The sequence below is a fragment of the Amblyomma americanum genome, chromosome 1 (assembly GCF_052857255.1).
Source record: "Amblyomma americanum isolate KBUSLIRL-KWMA chromosome 1, ASM5285725v1, whole genome shotgun sequence".
Classification (NCBI taxonomy): domain Eukaryota; kingdom Metazoa; phylum Arthropoda; class Arachnida; order Ixodida; family Ixodidae; genus Amblyomma; species Amblyomma americanum.
The window spans coordinates 299380560-299399482 of record NC_135497.1 but is presented as its reverse complement, the minus strand read 5'-3'; the positions used below and the strand labels follow the sequence as shown (position 1 = coordinate 299399482).

General features: G+C 46.7%; 1 protein-coding gene across 1 annotated transcript; it reads left to right on the top strand.

Moving 5' to 3' along the window:
* Positions 1-8700: 8700 nt before the first annotated feature.
* On the top strand, positions 8701-10145 carry LOC144119463 (uncharacterized). Its single transcript, XM_077652069.1, has 2 exons — positions 8701-8707; positions 9328-10145. Exons 1-2 carry the CDS (start codon positions 8701-8703, stop codon positions 10143-10145), a joined length of 825 nt encoding a protein of 274 aa, XP_077508195.1.
* Positions 10146-18923: the final 8778 nt, after the last annotated feature.

Genomic DNA, 18923 nt, shown 5'->3' with positions numbered 1-18923 from the left:
TTTCTTACGTCTGTGTCAATTCTATTTCGGTATAAAGTGTACTTATGAGCGTCTTAAAAAGAACAGACAAATATGCGTATGCGTCTTTCCCAGTCTTCCTTCGTGCGCGCTCGTACGTGGTCTGCAAGTTAGCGAAACAGCATATACGAAACAGTAAAGCCGCTTTGTCCGGCGTAGCAGATTAAAATTAACACTAATACATCTTCACGCGTTTTCAATTACATCTCGCGCCGCCGCGATGGCTGAGTGGTTATGGCGCTCGGCTGCTGGCCCGAAAGACGCGGGTTCGATCCCGGCCGCGGCGGTCGATTTTCGACGGAGGCGATATTCTAGAGGCCCGTGTACAGTGCGATGTCAGTGCACGTTAAAGAACCCCAGGTGGTCGAAATTCCCGGAGCCCTTCACTACGGCGTCTCTCATAGCCTGAGTCGCTTTGGGACGTTAAACCCCCGTAAACCAATCAATTCCATCTAAATAAGCGAATACCACAAGTAAATGACTCCTGAAACCGAAATAAAACACAAGTTTGCATGTTGCACCGAGGCCCGAGTGCGCGATGTTGACTCGGAACAACGGGAACCCTGGACATCTTGCACGAGAATGGTGCAGCCGCCACGAAAAACTTCCCTCTTTGCACAAAGACACACTTTGTAGTCTTATAGTATTTATCTCACAAAATCAAAGGCTGAACATTCCTACAGTTACGTACACAAAACAAGAAAATATCGAAGTTACTTACGAAAAGCGCAGGGAGCGCAGCCGCTGTACCGCTCACAAATCCATTTTGAGCGCCATTTTGTTCAGGGTGGCCGCTTCGCTGGAGTCGTTCGCTAGTTACAGCAGAACGCGATTTTGTATTTCGCATAGGATTCCAGAAGACGGAAGCTGCAACAGAAACAAGATGTGTCACTTTTAAATGCGATGTGACTTCCTATGTTATCATACTTTGCACAGTTTGACAATTTCTACAAGCGCCGGATTGCATACCCTTCGCATACCTTTCAGGAAACCGCTCCGATCCATCCAATTATCGGCCTATCTCGCTAACGTGCATTGCATGCAAGCTCATCGAACATATAATTTACTCTCACATTGCAACGCACCTAGATAATAATTCCTTTTTCTTCTCTAAACAACACGGATTTCGTTCTGGTTATTCATGTGAAACAGCTTTTCGAATTCACGACTGACCTCCACTCAAACCTAGACTCATCCCTTCAAACCGACTTAATTTACCTCCATTTCTCTAAGGCTTTTGACCGCGTTCCCTACCAGCGCCTCATGACTAAACTTTCCTGCCTGTCTCTAGACCCACTATTATTATCATGGATTCACTGCTTTTTAACTAATCGTTCGCAATACACCGTCATTGATAGTCATCCTTCCGCCGCTACAAATGTTACCTCTGGAATCCCTCAGGGATCAGTTCTTGGCCCCCTTCTGTTTTTAATCTTTATTTATGACCTTCCCGCTGGAATTTCGTCATCCATTCGTCTGTTCGCAGATGATTGTGTTCTCTACCGTCGTATTTGTTCTAATAGTGATCGGTCTCTGCTGCAGGATGACTTAAACTTAACCCAAAACTGGTGCTCTACCTGGCTCATGAAGTTGAATGTGGCTAAATGTAAGTTTATGCACGTGTCCCGGAAACTATCTAACTTGCTCTACTCATATTCGCTAAACTCGACCGTGCTATCGCAAGTTGAATCTTACAGGTATCTAATAACAAGTAATCTGAACTGGTCAATGCACATCAAGTCACTTGCTGCACGCGTTTCCAAATCACTAGGCTTCATTAAACGATCTCACACATTTTCTCCGCCCACGGTTAGACTAATCGCATATGAAACATTTATCCGTACCAAACTTGTATATGCATCGACTATTTGGAACCCCCATCAAGAATACCTAATCCAGGCGTTAGAAGCAGTCCAAAACCGAGCTGCTCGTTTTATAACATCCAAATATGATTCTCGGCTGAGCGTTACTAATATCAAATCTTCCATTGGTTGTGGAAATACGGGGGAAACAAAGCCTTTCGCCCCGCCCGCACTCCCACTCCGCGGATGCAGCGTTCCCGCTCGCTAACCGCGGAGGGGTTCGTGCTCGAGGGACAAAGGGAAGGGACGACACATCGTTAACACTCATATGCTATTTATTACACTTGCAATTAATACACAGAGTGGGCCAGCTAGCTACAAAACATCAACGAGGCATTCCTCGGAAATAGAAGGCTACGTAAGAAGGACTTCCGACTTACCGGCTGGGGCAGGGGCGCGACTTCGGAGGTATCGGCGGCGAACGTTTGTATGCGCCGATAATGGCGGCCGGGTTCTCCCGTGCGCGCCGCATTCTTGAGGCAAAGCCATTCCCTAGCATTTGCCGGGGAAGGCGACCAGAGCGCACGTTTGCTGCGCTCGCTTCGCTGCCTGGAACCAGAAGTCCGGCGGCAAGGCACAACGGATCCCCGTGCGCCCGCCGCGGAAGGTGACGAGAGCGTGCGGCTCCTACCGCTCGCGACGCTGGCCGGATCCCGAAGGGCCTCTCTCCGGTTCCGCAGAATTCCGCGTAACCTAAGAGGTGGCGCTCCCGTCGCCGTTCCCTTTCCCCCATGAGGGAGACTTCCCTCCTCGCCCAGCCGGTGGCTGTCCGTCCCGACGATGAAGATGGGCCGCATCGAAACGGAGGGTGGAAACAGGTTCTCCACATCCCTCCCTCCTTAAATGTCGGCCTACGGTTGAACCCGTCCATGGATGCCATCGACGAAGGGGCCACGAGCGTTGCGATGATGACTGCAAGACAGCTCGTACAGGCGGGGTGCCGGGGTCATCCGATGAGCAGCAAGGTCACCAGGCACCCGTCCTTGTCCCGCGGCAGGCATCCAAAATTAGCGTGTCGGGAGGTGTTGTTCGCGCCGACGCGCCTTTGTTGGAAGGTAGAGGGGCTGGCCCCCCTCTCGTAGCCGCTGCAAACTGCTCGCCGGAGACTCTGCAGCTCGATGACTCATGGCCGCAAGGCAGCAGGCAGAGACCCATACAATGGACAGCAGGCCGGGGCAGCTTCTCTTGAACTCTGCATATGGCTCCTAGGATCTCCAAAAGTTTGCATCAAAAACAATGCAGACCGCGTAAACTCACCATTTGGTAAAGTGCGGAGCAATGCAAGTGCCAAACAATCCTATCCGGCACCGCCCAAACGCTCGGTTCATTTGAACGTAGCTGGCTCACTTCGGACGAAGCACATTCGCGGTTCGCTTTCCGGCATGGTGATGTTAAGCTCACTTGAGCTGCGTTAGCGTCTCTGGTTCCGCGAAATTATAAATTCGCTTCGCAGCCCAAAAAATAAGTTCGTTCGAACAAAGTCAGCTTTCTGTTGTTGAGCGAGACCTCTCGGCTCTAGCGAGGTTAAATATAAAACAAGCAAACCCGTTTGCGCGTGCTTGTGCCACGGTACGACTATGTCCTCCCAAAAGCGACAGGCAGCTCCCGAAGAGCCTTAGGCCTACTCGCTCTTACACTTCCGGGTGCCAACAAAGGGCCAAGGACAATAGCTAGAACACAACGCCACGAGGAGATACGTCTCTGCCAAGGTGACCCTAACGCGAACGGCGCCTACCGCTTCTCGCGGTGTCGCAGCGCCCCGGTGCTTTTCCTGTAATCACGACTGCAATCCAAAACAGCTGACTACGGCACCCGGCTCCCAGAGCCAAAGAGACAGAACAGAGAATATTTACAACTATGTACAAGAAAAATCGGGCCACCCTCCAGGCTTCCGCATTCACTCGCTTCTGGCTGGCTGTTCTCCGTGGACGTCTCGGTCTCGCTCTCCATGAGCGGACCTCGTACGTTCACCTTCCACAGGTGTACCGATGAAGTGCTCATCAAAAGCGTAGCATGCACGGCAATCCTCCCATGCTGCTATTACGCTCATCTCGCTGTCAAGAAAGCATCTTCGCCTTGTTAGCAACTCCGAATTCGGTTCAGGCCTAACGCTGTTCCAAATCCGGGCGGGCATTCCACGAACCGAACTGACTGCCGTCCCTCGTCCCAAGAGCTTGCCACACGTTGGGACGCCATTGTGGAAATATGGGGGAACAAAGCCTTTCGCCCCGCCCGCACTCCCACTCCGCGGATGCAGCGTTCCCGCTCGCTAACCGCGGAGGGGTTCGTGCTCGAGGGACAAAGGGAAGGGACGACACATCGTTAACACTCATATGCTATTTATTACACTTGCAATTAATACACAGAGTGGGCCAGCTAGCTACAAAACATCAACGAGGCATTCCTCGGAAATAGAAGGCTACGTAAGAAGGACTTCCGACTTACCGGCTGGGGCAGGGGCGCGACTTCGGAGGTATCGGCGGCGAACGTTTGTATGCGCCGATAATGGCGGCCGGGTTTTCCCGTGCGCGCTGCATTCTTGGGGCAAAGCCATTCCCTAGCATTTGCTGGGGAAGGCGGTCAGAGCGCGCGTTTGCTGCGCTCGCTTCGCTGCCTGGAACCAGAAGTCCGGCGGCAAGGCACATCGGATCCCCGTGCGCCTGCCGCGGAAGGTGACGAGAGCGTGCGGCTCCAACCGCTCACCACGCTGGCCGGATCCCGAAGGGCCTCTCTCCGGTTCCGCAGAATTCCGCGTAACCTACGAGGTGGCGCTCCCGTCGCCGTTCTCTTTCCCCCATGAGGGAGACTTCCCTCCTCGCCCAGCCGGGGGCTGTCCGTCCCGGCGGCCGACGATGAAGATGGGCCGCATCGAAACGGAGGGTGGAAACAGGTTCTCCACATGGTCTAACCCCCCTGTCATCACGACGTAAGATAGCAAGACTTTGCCTTTTTCACAAACTATTATAATTTCCCGCAATTACGTGAGAGCCTTATTCTGCCCCCCTTGAGATCCTCCCGACGTTTGTTTAATAGCAACAGTGTTCAGCGTATTCATGGTACCACTAAAGCTTTCAATAATTCATTTTTGCCAACTGTTCTATCGGAGTGGAATGTACTCCCTGGCGATATTGTCAATGAAACCAACTCAGTAAAATTTAAACACTTATTGACTGCTTATTTCTCTCCTCAATTCCTGTAGAGTGCCTTTTATTTACCTATTTATTGTCTTGGTAATTTCAAAGCGTTTACTGTGTTTATTTGTGCTTGCCATTTATATTTATGTTCTACCTTTGTGACCCGTTATTACCATTTGTTCCCCCCCCCTTATGTAATGCCCCATTGGGGCCTTTAAGGAAAAATAAATGATGATGATGATGATGATGATGATGATGATGTATCTACAGCTCTAAAGGAAGGAAGGAAGGAAGGAAGGAAGGAAGGAAGGAAGGAATGCCTCAGACATTGCTGGCACATACCCACTACGGGGGAGTGGCCAAGACACAGGCGGTTAATTGCTGGAAACAGGAAAGTTTTGACGCGAAAAGGCGTGGTAATAGGATGTAGCCTGATAGATTGGAAGACGGAAGGACAGGGGTCCTGTTAACTTGGAGATCGAAGACGGGACAGTGGCTTAATGTGCATAATAGTATACAATGCCTGTAAAGTTGCAATGTCGTACTGACTGAGTTTCTTGAAGAAAATTTTGCACAGCGGAACGCACACTCCTGTCGCTTCGTCCAAGCAAAGAAGCGCCAATGGAAAGAACAACCGCGGAGGACACAGGCAAGCCCAGTTGATGAAATGGAATTTGCAAAAGACGCTTCCTCAAATGAGAGAAGCGGCGGCAGAACAGCAGGAAGTGATCTATTGTCTCAGGTTCGGCACAAAAAGGGCACAGTGGGGAAGCCGCCAGGCCAGATCTGTGAAGGTAGAAATTTAGAAGGGGAACCCGGCAACGTAAGCGCGTGAAAGAGACCTCTAGTCTGCGTGAGCGCCAGTCTTTGCTAGTCCAAGGATGCAGAAGATGCTGATATTCGGGAGATGATGTAAGAGCCGAGGCATCAAATTCCTGAAATATTGTGTAGCTGCGAAACCTCACCGCAGCTGTATATGCACACGTTGGCAGGACAGCAACAATTGGGCCGCAGAGAGAGGCTCTTGCTAAGGAATCTGCAACCTCATTTAAGTGAAAACCCATGTGACCAGGTACACCCAAAGCAACCTTACCGAATTTAGATGGAGCGGAATCAGGAACTTAAAGAGGCGTAATGTCCGAGACTCAGTGGATGAGGATAAGGAAGAGCAAATGGACAGAGAGTCTGTCATAACCACAACCTGGGAAACGGTAGTTTCTAATTCTATAAGGCTAAGATCACTGCTAATAATTCAGCCAGAAAAATGGGAGTGAAGTCAGGAAGACGGAGAGAAAAAGACCAATCCAGTGAAGGCGAAAAAATTCCCACACCTGCCTTCTCGCGATCCTGCGAGGCATCGATAGCAATAAGAACATGAGAGGGAAAGCACCTTAGGTGGTCCTGCAACAGACCCTGAAGAAGCGGGAAGGCGTGCAGCTTTGCATTCGATGCCAAAATGTCATCGAATTCAATTTGGACCTATGATGAGTTGTTATACAACTGGCGGACATCTGTGAAATGAATATTTATGGTATCAAGGGGGACTGTACGAAACATATCTGCGGGGTATGAAACCAAGACCATGCAGCACTAAAAAAGGCGGAAGGTTGACTAAGAAATATTATACTGGAAGCGTGAAGAGGTGAGTCGCACAATTTTAAAAATGTTCGAACTGTTAAAAGGCGAAACGTAGCTGATAACGATGGCATTCGCGCCTCAACGTGCAGAACAGCATTGGCGACATATTTTGGAAGCCCAAGATAAAGGCGCAATGCCTCACGCTTCAGCAGCACAAGAGGGAGAAGTTTATAGGCAGGAGCTCCTGAGAATAAAACACACCCGAACTCCAAAACTGGACGGACGTACATTTTAGAAATCATCAGAAGTGTATGCCTTCTCATGCCTGAGCTATCACTACAAAGCCTACGCAGGATGTCAATGGCCCGAACTCCTTTTGCAGAAAGTTGCTCAATGAGTGGCCGACAGGAAAGAGTAGAGTCGTATATTACTCCGAGATACTTCACCGTCAGAACTTGAGGTATTATGTTATTTCTATACACCAGGCAGATATTTACAGGAACAGAAACTGGAAATACTAACAATGCGCATTTCTTCACATTAAGGGACAGATGAATTCTTCCCAACCAGTTGTCAAGAGCATTGAGGTAATTTTGCAGGGTTCATAAGGGTGTGAATATCACCTGCTGTTGCAAAAAAATGCAATATCGTCGGCGTAAACATAAGTTTTCACATTCTGAATGCATGGAATTGAGCTTAGAAAAATGTTAAAAATAACAGGTGAGAGAACTGATCCTTGCGGTACACCTCTTGTCTGTGGAAATCTCCTTGAGGAAACACCATTTTGGCAGCAGTAAAATTCTCTATTTTCCAAAAAAACAGAAATCCAAGCTACAAAATAGTTTGGGAAGTTCAGTTCCTGTAATCTTAGTAATAGAGTCGAGTGCTCAACGCTGTCATATGCTTTACTGACATCCAAGGTGACAAGCGCAGCAAACTGTTTTCTATTGCGAGCTAATTTAATACGACTCTCTAGGTCAGTATGGGCACACTAAATTGAATAACCCGGCCTGAAACCAATTTCACATGGATTCAATATAGCATTTTCTGAAATGAATGACATTACACGGCTGAGAGGGGCCCTTTCCACCAATTTCACTAGGTTCGATGCTAAGGAACTAGGGCGTATATCGTCTAAAGTTAAGCCCTCCCCTTGCTTTTTAAGCAGTGGAACTATTTCAGCAAGACGTCACTCATGCAGTATCCAAGGGCCTTTAATAGAATGATTAACTAGAGCCAACAGGTCTGCAGGAGATTCATTGAACAAAATTTTGATCATAGATGATGCGACCTTATCGGGGCCAGGAGCCGCTGGGGATAAGCGCAGAACAATTTGCGACAGCTCAGGCATAGAGACCTCAGCGAAATCACTTGAGGTGCATGTAAATATAGTAGGAGAAGGTAAGGCAGATGTAAAGCGAAGCCCTAAGCAACTCGCAATATCATCTAAGGCCTTTGCGATGTCAGCAGGGGTCTGAAAGAGGGATTCAATGTTGGCAGCCGGTGGAATCACCTTTTTGTGCCTCTTGAAATTAAACAAAGCTCGTTTATTTCCCGATTGTGAAAGAAAATCGTAATGATTTGTATTATACTCCTCCTTTGCACGGGCGACGGTGCGCTTAAATGTTGCTGCAACATACTTATAATCCAACCAATTTTTTGGGCATTGATTGATGAGAAGTTTATTCCAAGCTGCTTTCCGTCGTCTATATGCACGCGTGCACTCAGCATTCCACCAATTGTTCGAAATTGCACCCTTGGTTCTCTTAACCAAAAATTCAGACTTTTGCCTTGCATAGTCCCGTACTGAACATAGATGTGCAGTCTTGCTTTCGGCACTTGTCTGAGCGCAAGTGTCTGAAGTGATTTGGAAGGCTGATTTTAGCGTGTCTTTAAAGCAACTGTAAATTATTAACGTGCGCTGATGTCGCTCAGGAAGAGTTAATTTACACGCAAACTTGAAACTAATCGGTAGATGATCACTGTTTGTTGCATTGTCAACAGGCGCCCAAGACGTAACAGAGACTCCTGGGGAGGAAAAAGTTAAATCCAAGGCAGAGCGGCATTGGCTCCGAACAAACGTAGGCAATCCGGAATTTTTGCAAATCATGGGTCGTAAGAGATTGGGCTAGGAGACAGCGAAAGCGGCAGCATGCTGATCCGCTTCTTATTCTTCCCGCAGTTCTGCGCCTGCCTCGCTGGTGCCTTCGTCGGGACTACAGCGGCGCCTTGTTTCCTTGCGCTACGGACTTCAGTTCCATCGCCATCACCAATCCTACACGTGGATAACCTCTGTGCGAGCGTGGACTTCCCTACCTTTCCTGTAAAAGACAGCACGGGTGTTCCCTCCACTGCGCAACCTGGCCGAGCATCTCCATTCGACGATGTCATCTTCGATCTACCGGCCATCTTAAAGCCAAGTTCTGTGACGTCACCCACGGATCGTATAAAAGCAATGCCTACACAGCGGTCTGCCAGTGGGCTAGGAGACAGCGAAAGCGGCAGCATGCTGATCCGCTTCTTATTCTTCACGCAGGTACATTTTCTTGAAAACGCACGTTGCGTCCGCTCTGATGACAAATTTTTGATGCTGTTTCCTCGCCCACACAATCGCGGTTTTCGTTGTGTGTCTGTATCGTATTCACAGCTTGTTTACTGCATTGCTAGTGTTCTCTTAAGCGGAGATGTGGAAACTAATCCTGGACCCTCTCACAGCAATCCCGGTTCAAAACCAGGCACACGTTCTACATCTTCCGTTATTGTTCAAGTAGCAAGCACTGATGACGCTTGCTCCACTTCCAATCAGCCAGCTATTAATGAAATGCTTGCCGAATTGCTTGCGGGCCAGAGAAAAATGGCCGAAGATATTGCAGATATAAAACGTTTCCAGCAGATAGTGAACTCTCGTTTTGAGGCACTTGAATCACGAGTCTCTGCTCTTGAGTCAAGCTCGCCGACCTCGAACGGCGACGCAAGCGACGGGGCCGTGCAACACCAGTTGAATTCGTTGTCTGAGGTTGTTAGCAAGCTTGCTTCAAGAAATGATGAGCTGGAAAACCGTTCTCGCAGAAACAATCTTATATTTCACGGTCTTGCTGAAGAAGATGAAGAAACTAACAAAGCTCTGTTCATTGCGGTGACTAAGGTATTCATCGACAACCTTCAGTTGGATTGTCCTAAAATAGAAAGGTATCATCGGCTAGGTAGAAAGCAGGAAGGGCGCCCTCGTCCTGTCATCGTTAAGCTACTTGACTTTCGGGAAAAAACTCAAGCGTTAAAAAATGCTCATAGGCTCAAAAATTCAGGCATTAGCTTATCCGAGGATTTCTCTGCTCACGTTCGATTGATCCGGAAAAAAATATGGGATGCAACGCAATCTTATCCTGACAGTGGCTCGAAGGTTCATTTGCGTTATGACCACGTGTTTATTGATAGCGTGCGGTACAACTGGGATGATGTTGAGAAAAGTTTGGTCAAAGATTCGAAATCAATGCCCCCGGACACTGCTGCTGCTAATGCTACTGCTGCCAAGCCACCCGCAGATTCTGACTGACGGGACACCGCCGCCAACCTTCGTGTTCTGAACATCAATGCCAGAAGTTTAGTAAACAAGCTTCTAAATTTTATCTCTTTAATCCTAACTCATTCGTCTGATGTCATTGCGGTCACCGAAACGTGGCTACATGATGGTATAATTGACTCTGAAATAACTCCTCCAGGTTTCGTTGTAATTAGGGCGGACAGGCAGCATGGGAAAGGAGGCGGTGTCGCTCTCTTCATTAAGTCTAGTCTGAAATTTGTTGAAATTTCGGTCCCTGTCGAAATAGAGTCAACTTGGTGCAAACTCTACGTAGGTAACAAATCATTTGTTATCGGTGCGGTGTATCGACCACCAGGCACTTCCGTAGACCACGTGCATTCTTTAAGTAACTTCTTGCATTCTCATCATATCAACAATCCAAATATAATTATCCTAAGAGACTTCAATCTTCCCGGAATTCAATGGCATACATTATCCAATACTGGTCAAGACATTGCAATCAGTAATGAACTTGTCAATTTTTCTTTGTCATTTGGATTAAAACAGATAGTTGATAAGTCCACAAGGTCTTCGGCAATACTGGATCTGGTGTTTTTAAGCTCTTCTCTTTTCGCGACGAATTTTACATGTGAAGTCGTCGAGGGGATATCCGATCATAACGCTGTTCTTGTTTCGATCCCATGTTCTATTCCTTCCTCAAAACTAACTTATTCAACATTTCCGGATTTCAGTAGAGCAGACGACGTGCCTATCCTGGATTTATTAAGTGACGCATTTGAACAGTTTCAGCACCTCATCATATCATGTGACGTGAATTCTTTAGTAACATTTTTCGAGAACATTGTGAAGGTCTGTATTCAGCGTTTTGTTCCATTAAAAACTAAAAAGCAAAACCACAGTATGCCCTGGATAACAAGAGACATACTGCATCTTTCTCGCCGTGTTGCCAGACTACGCGTTTCCAAGCGCAATGGTAACCCTGAACTTTTGCAACAGTTCAGCGACGCTAAAGAAGAACTCCGTGCCAAAGTTCACTCGGGAAAAGATTTTTACTACAGAAATTCCTTGCCGCAATTAATGAAACACAATCCCCGTAAATTTTGGGCATCCATATTGCCACAGAGCACTAGTTCCAATACCTTCATTATTGATGATAAGCCGGTCTTTGACTCATTAGCTATAGCTACTAGTTCCAACACATATTTTCAGTCGGTATTTACAACAGATAACCTTGAAATGATTACTTTTCCTAGCAACTCTCAATGTTCTGTCGATGATATTTCAATAAGCGTCGAATGTGTTCTGAACCTCATTCTGAACATAAATGTGAAAAAAATAGTGGTCCTGATGATATCCCTAATGTATTTCTGCATCGTCACTCTCTTTGGACCAGCCGCTATTTGACTACCATCTTCCAGAAATCGCTATCAACCGCAACCGTCCCCGCAGCCTGGAAGCTTTCAAAAGTTATTCCCCTGTTTAAAGCTGGCAGCACCCAAATCTTGTCCAACTATCGCCCCATTTCGTTAACTTCACACTCATGCAAATTACTAGAACATATCATTCATAAGCACATTACAGAATTTCTTGAAGCTAACAATATCTTGTGCAAATTTCAGCATGGGTTTCGGCGCGGGCTCAGTACCATTTCACAGCTTGTAGAATTCACGCACGACATTGCTAGTTCCCTCGAAACGGGCTCACAAATCGACGCTTTATTTATCGACCTTTCTAAAGCTTTCGACACCGTTCTCCACGGCAAACTTCTTTGTAAACTTAATGCAATACTCAAAAACCCGTTACTGGTAGACTGGATATCAAGCTTTCTTTCTAATCGTACACAGTATGTTTCTTTCAACTCCTGTTCATTTGAAACTGTTAATGTATCATCCGGTGTACCACAAGGATCCGTGCTCGGACCACTGTTGTTCTTATTATACATTAATGATTTGCCAGAAAATATTATTTCTAAAATTCGGTTGTATACAGACGATTGTGTGATATACAGTTCAATTAACACCCCTGAGGATCACGCGCAACTAAATCAGTCATTCGTGTCATTCTGCTCATGGCGTGAAACATGGCAAATGCAAATAAACTTTCGTAAATCTGTATACATGTCATTCTGTAATCGCACAATACCATCTTCTTACACCTACTCATTCAAAAATAACTCTCTGAATCAAGTGTCCGAGTACAAATATTTAGGTCTTCTTTTTTCTTCTAACTTGTCCTGGTCAAAGCATATTAACACAATATCCAATAATGCAATGCGGAGGCTCGGTTATCTAAAACGTACACTTAGTGTTGCCCCCCAAGAAACTAAAATGGTAACATACAAAGCTTTAATTCGTCCACTTTTGGAGCAAGGGTCAATAATCTGGAATCCTCATAAGCAGTCCGATATCAGTAAGCTGGAATCCGTCCAAAGGAAAGCAGTACGGTTTATTTGCCGACGGTATGACAGAAATTTTTCACCTTCATCCACTCTTCCTGCCATAGGCCTTTCCCTCCTTTGTACCCGCCGCGCCAATGAGTGTTTAAAATATCTTCATGGTATTGTTAATTCATCCCGCTTTGCTTCACTGTCTGAGTATTTGCATTTTTCAGCATCTTCATCTACAAGGAGCTACCACCCATTGAATGTAACACCCATTCACGCGCGCACGGATGTGTTCAAATTTAGTTTTTTTCCTCGTGTTATCGAACGATGGAATTCTTTACTCGGTGACATACGCTCCCGGGAACCAAACCTATTTTTCAATGTTGTTTCAAATCTGTGATTAGTCTGTTGCATTTCTGTTCTGTATTTTAATGGTGTTCACTTCTGAATCTGTTGTCCCTCTCTGCTCTTTTTTTTCTCTCCTCTTCCTCCAACTCCTGCAATAGCCCCATCGGGGCTGCAGTATATGTAAATAAATAAATAAATAAATAAATAAATAAATAAAATAAAGTTGTTGTTAGAAGCCCAATCAAATAGTCTAGAACCAAAGCTGTCTGTTTTAAACCCCCACGTCACATGGTGCGAATTGAGGTCTCCAAGTAATAGAACCTGAGATCGGCTACTAGACATGAGTGAGTCAAGGGGCCGAGTGTCACGCACACCAGACGGGAGATATGCATTAGCTACCGTAAAGGGCTGTTGACCTGGGACGATGAGGTCAACCGCAAGGATTTCACATTCATTGTCCACATATTGGAAAGAAATGCATGCCCTGTGGCAAAACTTTGTAGAGATGAGCACTAACAACCCTCCCCTCGTGATGACCCGGTAATTCTTGAGATGATAATTTAAATTTGAAGTTATCCATGTTTCCTGTAAAGCAACTAAATTTGGTAGAAGCTGATGGCATAGGCAATTTAAATCTATTGAAGCTGAGAATATAGATCGACGATTCCACTGTAGTACACTTAAGAACCCTACCTTGGCGGGAGTGCCGCAGCCGCGACTGCCTTTTCTAGAATCCTGGTCTTAGCATCTTGACTTGGGTTACTTTTCTTTGTCTTTGACTGGGGGCAAGATGGGCCTGCAATATTCAAAGGAGACCCACTTCGTTTCTGGGCGCGGAGATCAGACTCCATATCCATACAGTCCATAGAGGATGCGTCCATAACGCTGGTCGAAGGAGAGGCCTGAGTGGTCTTGTTGCTCACATTGTTTTTGGCCCTGTGGAGCGGAATCGATTACTACAGAAGGAGGGGTAGCTTCCGAAGCCAAAGACAAGAGCGGAGCGGTGGACGCCTGCAGAAGATTGGTCATCTGAGCAGCTATGACCTGCGAAATGCGCGCGGACACGGTTTCCATAATGCGATCCATTGCATTTTCCACAGCTTTCTCAACTTCCGCTGTAATAGCCGAGGACCAACTAGAATCCATTATGGGTGGGCATTTGGCGGCCACACTAGAGTAGCCTGAGGCTCTCTCCTTGACTGCGGCAAAAGCCTCTCTCCGCGTGCATCTGCGCTTGTCTATAACCTCGAGCACCTGAACTTCTTGTGCTCGTGCAGGACAGTCAAGTGAATCATCAGGGTGAGCACCGCTACACAAACAACATTTCTCTTGCTGTTCAGGACATTCCTCTCTGCAATGACGTTCCCCACAGGCACAGCAGCGTAAGGCCGATTTGCAGGCTTTGCCGCTGTGGCCAAATCGCCAGCAGTTTGGACACTGAAGGGGCCGAGAGTTAAAGGCATCTACTCGAAAAACCAATGGCCACACCTTAATCTCTGACGGGCAAAATATTCCTGCAAATGTGGCAATGACGGACTCCGTAGGAATTTTTACTCCGTCAACCATCCTGCTGCATCGATGGACAGCAATCACTCCTGCAGGCAAGAGGTTCTCAAGCGTTTCCGCAGGGCTCAATCGAGAGTCGACCCCTCGGACCAAGCCCTTGGAACATGCTAGATGAGGCGGAACGAATGCGCTCACCGGGTGGTTGGCGAAGGTCGTACACTTTAGCAGGTCTTCAATACAGTCTTTATCCGGCGACCTGCACAAAGTACCACCCCTGCCGAACTGCCGGACATCGGTAATGTGCATAAAGTGCTTCGATGTGGACTGAAGGGCCGCCTGCACTGCCTCCGGGTTGTTCAGTCGGATAGCGCCCCCATCGGAAGGCACTAAAGCGACCGGAATGCTCGAAACACCACTGCGGAAAAAGATCAATTGGGAGCTGGTCTTGAGGAAGAGATGCCGACCAATGGGAAAACCCCTGGCCGGGAGAAGAAGTACACATTAACAGGAGCAAGCAGAACAGCAGCAAGCAGGCACAGACAAAAAGAAGGAGAGCTTATCTATAGCTTTTTTGTTTGCATCTACCCAAGCGTAGGCCTTCGTTTTCGGCTTCGGGCGCCTTAGGTTGCGCTGTTGCGGTTGTTGTTCTTGTTGTTGCCTGAAAAGATGATGGCACATACTCACGGTGGGGGATTGGCCAGGGTTTGGTGCAGGTCCAAACAGGGAATGTCTAATCCAAGTGAATCTCAACCGGCTTATCAATTAAGATGATTGTGAGTGAAAAGGAAATCCTTAATTTGATTGAGCATGAGGAAATCGAGTTGGAAATCAAGGAAACAAAGCTGTGCGAGTAGAATTACTAATTTTGAGGATTGATAAGAAAGCAAATAATTTTGAGAAAAGGAAATAAAAAAAAGTATCCAGAAGTTAACACAAAAATCTCCAGGTTGCACTGATATATTTGTGGAGTAGTTGGCACACTTGCCAAATGGCATGCCCTTTGACGGTTGCACCGAATGAGAGGAGGACGGGAAGAGTAAACGGCAGTCCTAATTGAGCGAGCGGATTTACCAAAAACTGAATTCTCTGCCGGGCAAACCGCCGGCAGTAGAGGATGAAATGATCTATGGATTCAATGTCCCCGCATGACGCACATAGATTCGACGGCGTGAACCCCGAACGGCATAAGTATAGATTAAGGCGAGGTATCCTACAACGCAGCGGTGTCACAGAAACCTCACATTGTCTTGATGTACAGTAACGTATATTCCAGGGGAATTTCAAATGTTAGAAATCCGCTGTACCAAGCATGGGCTGATGGCTCAGGTAATGGTGAATTTGCAAGCGTTCATACCGCGACGGTCAGAAGTATGAGGTTTGTAACGCCCTGGGCAACATGGCCATTGATGGCAGATTTCGCTAGGAAATCGGCCATAGAATTTGAAGAAATACCACAGTGCCCTGGTATCCACTGAAAACGCACCTCTATGACATGACGTGGAACGAATTAAAGTAGGGTTCGGTAAAGGAGAGTATTTTGCGAGCTTTCTAGTGCAGCCAAGACTGAGCGGCAGTCCGAGAGAATGATGATTTGATCAATATTGCTGGGAACGTTTTGAAGGGCCAAACCGATAGCGATGGAATTCAGCAGTGTAAATTGGAGTATAATCAGGGATCCGGAGAGAGTAACGCCAATCTAGTGTTTGTGAATAAACACCTACTGCTGCCTTTTCGACTTGTTGAGAGGCATCCGTAAAAATTGCAGCATGGCTCGGATACTGCAATAGATATTCCTCCAGGAGGCCATTTAGCATGTTGGCAGGCAATTGCTTTGCGTAAAGCGGCATCACATGGCCAAAGCAAACAGCTGGTGCAGCCTGCAAATCGCTGACGCATTGCACAGACCTAAGCGTGCCTGCAATTTTGGACAAAAGGTGCTCAGTGAACAGAAATTGAGGCAGTTTGTAGATCGGCCAATGTTTATCTAGAAAGAATGCTGGGGTTGTCAAAAAAATTGGAGGGGCCACTCCAGGCATTAGCTCAAGTCCCCGTAGGAAGGTGAGCACTGTGATAAGTTGGAAGCGGGAGTTCAAGTCCCGTATGCGAGCTTCCAGAAAGAGGACACAATTCGCCACTGATTTTAGTAGACCCAGGCATAGCTGTAGAGCACGTCTCTCCAGAAAAATGAGCTGTTGAATTTTATATCTAGGGAAACCGGAGAACAGAAGGCAACCGAACTCCAAAATTGGTCTAACGTAAGTATTGTAGAGAAATAAGAGAGTGTCTCTGCGCATACCAAATTTCCTATTGCTGATTCGCATAAGGCGACCGAGAGCTCGCTCACCATTTAAGGCTATACTTTTGATATGAGGTCGCCAGTAGAGGTGAGGGTCGTAAATGACCCCTAGATAATTTAAGGACTGCACTTGCGGGATTTGGGCGCCACCATACTGTAGACTTATATAAAGAGGGGACACTGGAGGAAAAATGAGAACTGAAGATTTGTTCACGTTAAGAGTTAAGAGTAACTTTCCCAGCCATATCTCCAGAGCATTTAGGTAGGTCTGCAAAAGCTGGTAAAGTGAGTGTATGTCTCTAGCAGATGCGAAAAAGGCGATGTCGTCCGCATATACATATACCTTGATGTCACCCTGAATAGGTATATCTCGCACCAGTATGTTAAAAAGTAACGGAGACGCTACGTAGCCCTGCGGAACACCTCTAGTCTGAAAAAGTCTCGGAAGGAAAAGAGCCGTCCGAACAGAAGAACCGCCTTTCTTTTAGGAATTCCTGAATCCATGCAAGAATATAAAAAGGCGGCCGAATTTCGTCCAGCTTGTTCAATAAAATTGAATGTTCTACACTGTCATACGCTTTAGCAATATTCAAGGTTACTAAAGCCGCGACCTCTTTCTTCTCCATTGCTATCCTAATTCTACTTTCCAAATCCAAGTGTGCGGTCCAAATCGAACATCCCCGACGAAACCCTATCTGAGAAGCACTGAAAGCTTGTACCGCAAGAACATGATCTGTAAGACGGCTGTGCACAATCCGTTCAATTACTTTAACTAAATTTGACAAGACGGAAATGGGTCGAATGTTGTCAATTTCTAAACCCTTTTTTTGGATCCTTAAGAAGTAAGATTATTTTCGCAATTTTCCATTCAGGAGGGAGCCAAGATTTTTCCAGAGAGACATTAACCATATGCAAAACATCCGAGGTAAATTCTTGCACAAGAGATTTCAACATACCAATAGCGATCCCATTGCATCCGCGAGCTGCAGGTTTGAGGCCAGTAACAATGGAAAATAATTCAGAGGGTGTAACCGCAGTGAAGTCTGCGCGCGGAGGGGGTAGTACGAATGGAACCACCAACCGCGCCTAAAAGGGCAGAGCAAGGCCTTGTGCTATCTGGTCAAGTTGATCTTTTGCATCCTGTGGTGTTAAGACCACGGACTGTGTCACCTGAGAGGTCGGTGTTGTATGGGTGCGTTCCATGAATGGGCACAAAGCTTTGCGGTTATTAGGGCTGGATAGATAACTGTTCAAATTCTCGTTGTACTCCTCCTTCGCTTGACCAATGGTCCTCTTAAATGAAGCCGCTAGAAATTTGTAATTTATCCAATTCCGCGAGCAGTGGTTATGAGAGAGGGTTTTCCAAGAAGCTTTTCTAAGGCGATAAGCCCTCTCACAGTCATCATTCCACCATAGGGAGGGCTGTTTGTTCTTGACCGTAGACTGCACCGTGAACACGGAACGCTCAGAGGCCCCTAACACAGAACCGAGAATTCGGTTAGCGCGACCCAAGTTATCCGATGACGCAATGGAGGAGAAGGAGGATTGTACAAGCTTTTGAAAATTGTGTGGCTTACGAATTTTTGTGGAGACGCAGCCGTCCTTGGAGGAGAAGCTGCTATTGTGAAAGATATCGGAAAGTGGTCACTGGAAGTACCACAGTCCACTGTAGACCACGAAAAAACAAACCTGTGCCCCGTTCACAGCCAGTGTAAGGTCAATGACAGACTGAGAGTCCGAACGCAAGAAAGTTACTCCTGGACTGTTACAGCAACGCACGTTCCTTGCCGACATCCATGACCATAGAAGCTGGCCACATGCGTCAGTCCGAAAACCCCAAATTACGAGGTGGGAATTGAAATCTCCAACAATCACCACTCTATTGTTGGACCGCAAAAGAACATTTAAATGATCAGTGTTGTGTACACCCGAAGGAAAGTAAACATTAGCAACGGTAAGGGAAGCACACTGTGGAATTGCGACTTCAACAGCCAACAATTCGCAGTCAGGTGTTTGAACTTGGTAGTAGAAATTAATTTAGTAGAAATTTAGTAGAAATTAATGTTAACAAGCTTCCACCCCTACCGTAATTGCGATCGGCTCGGAATACCCGGAATTTTTTTAGAGAGAATGACCTAATAGAAGTAAGCCAAGTTTCCTGAAGCAAAATGATGTCGGGGTCTAATTGTGAAACAAGGTGATGTAAATCGTGAAAAGAAGATACCACTGAACGGCAAATCCACTGTAGTACTTTTAA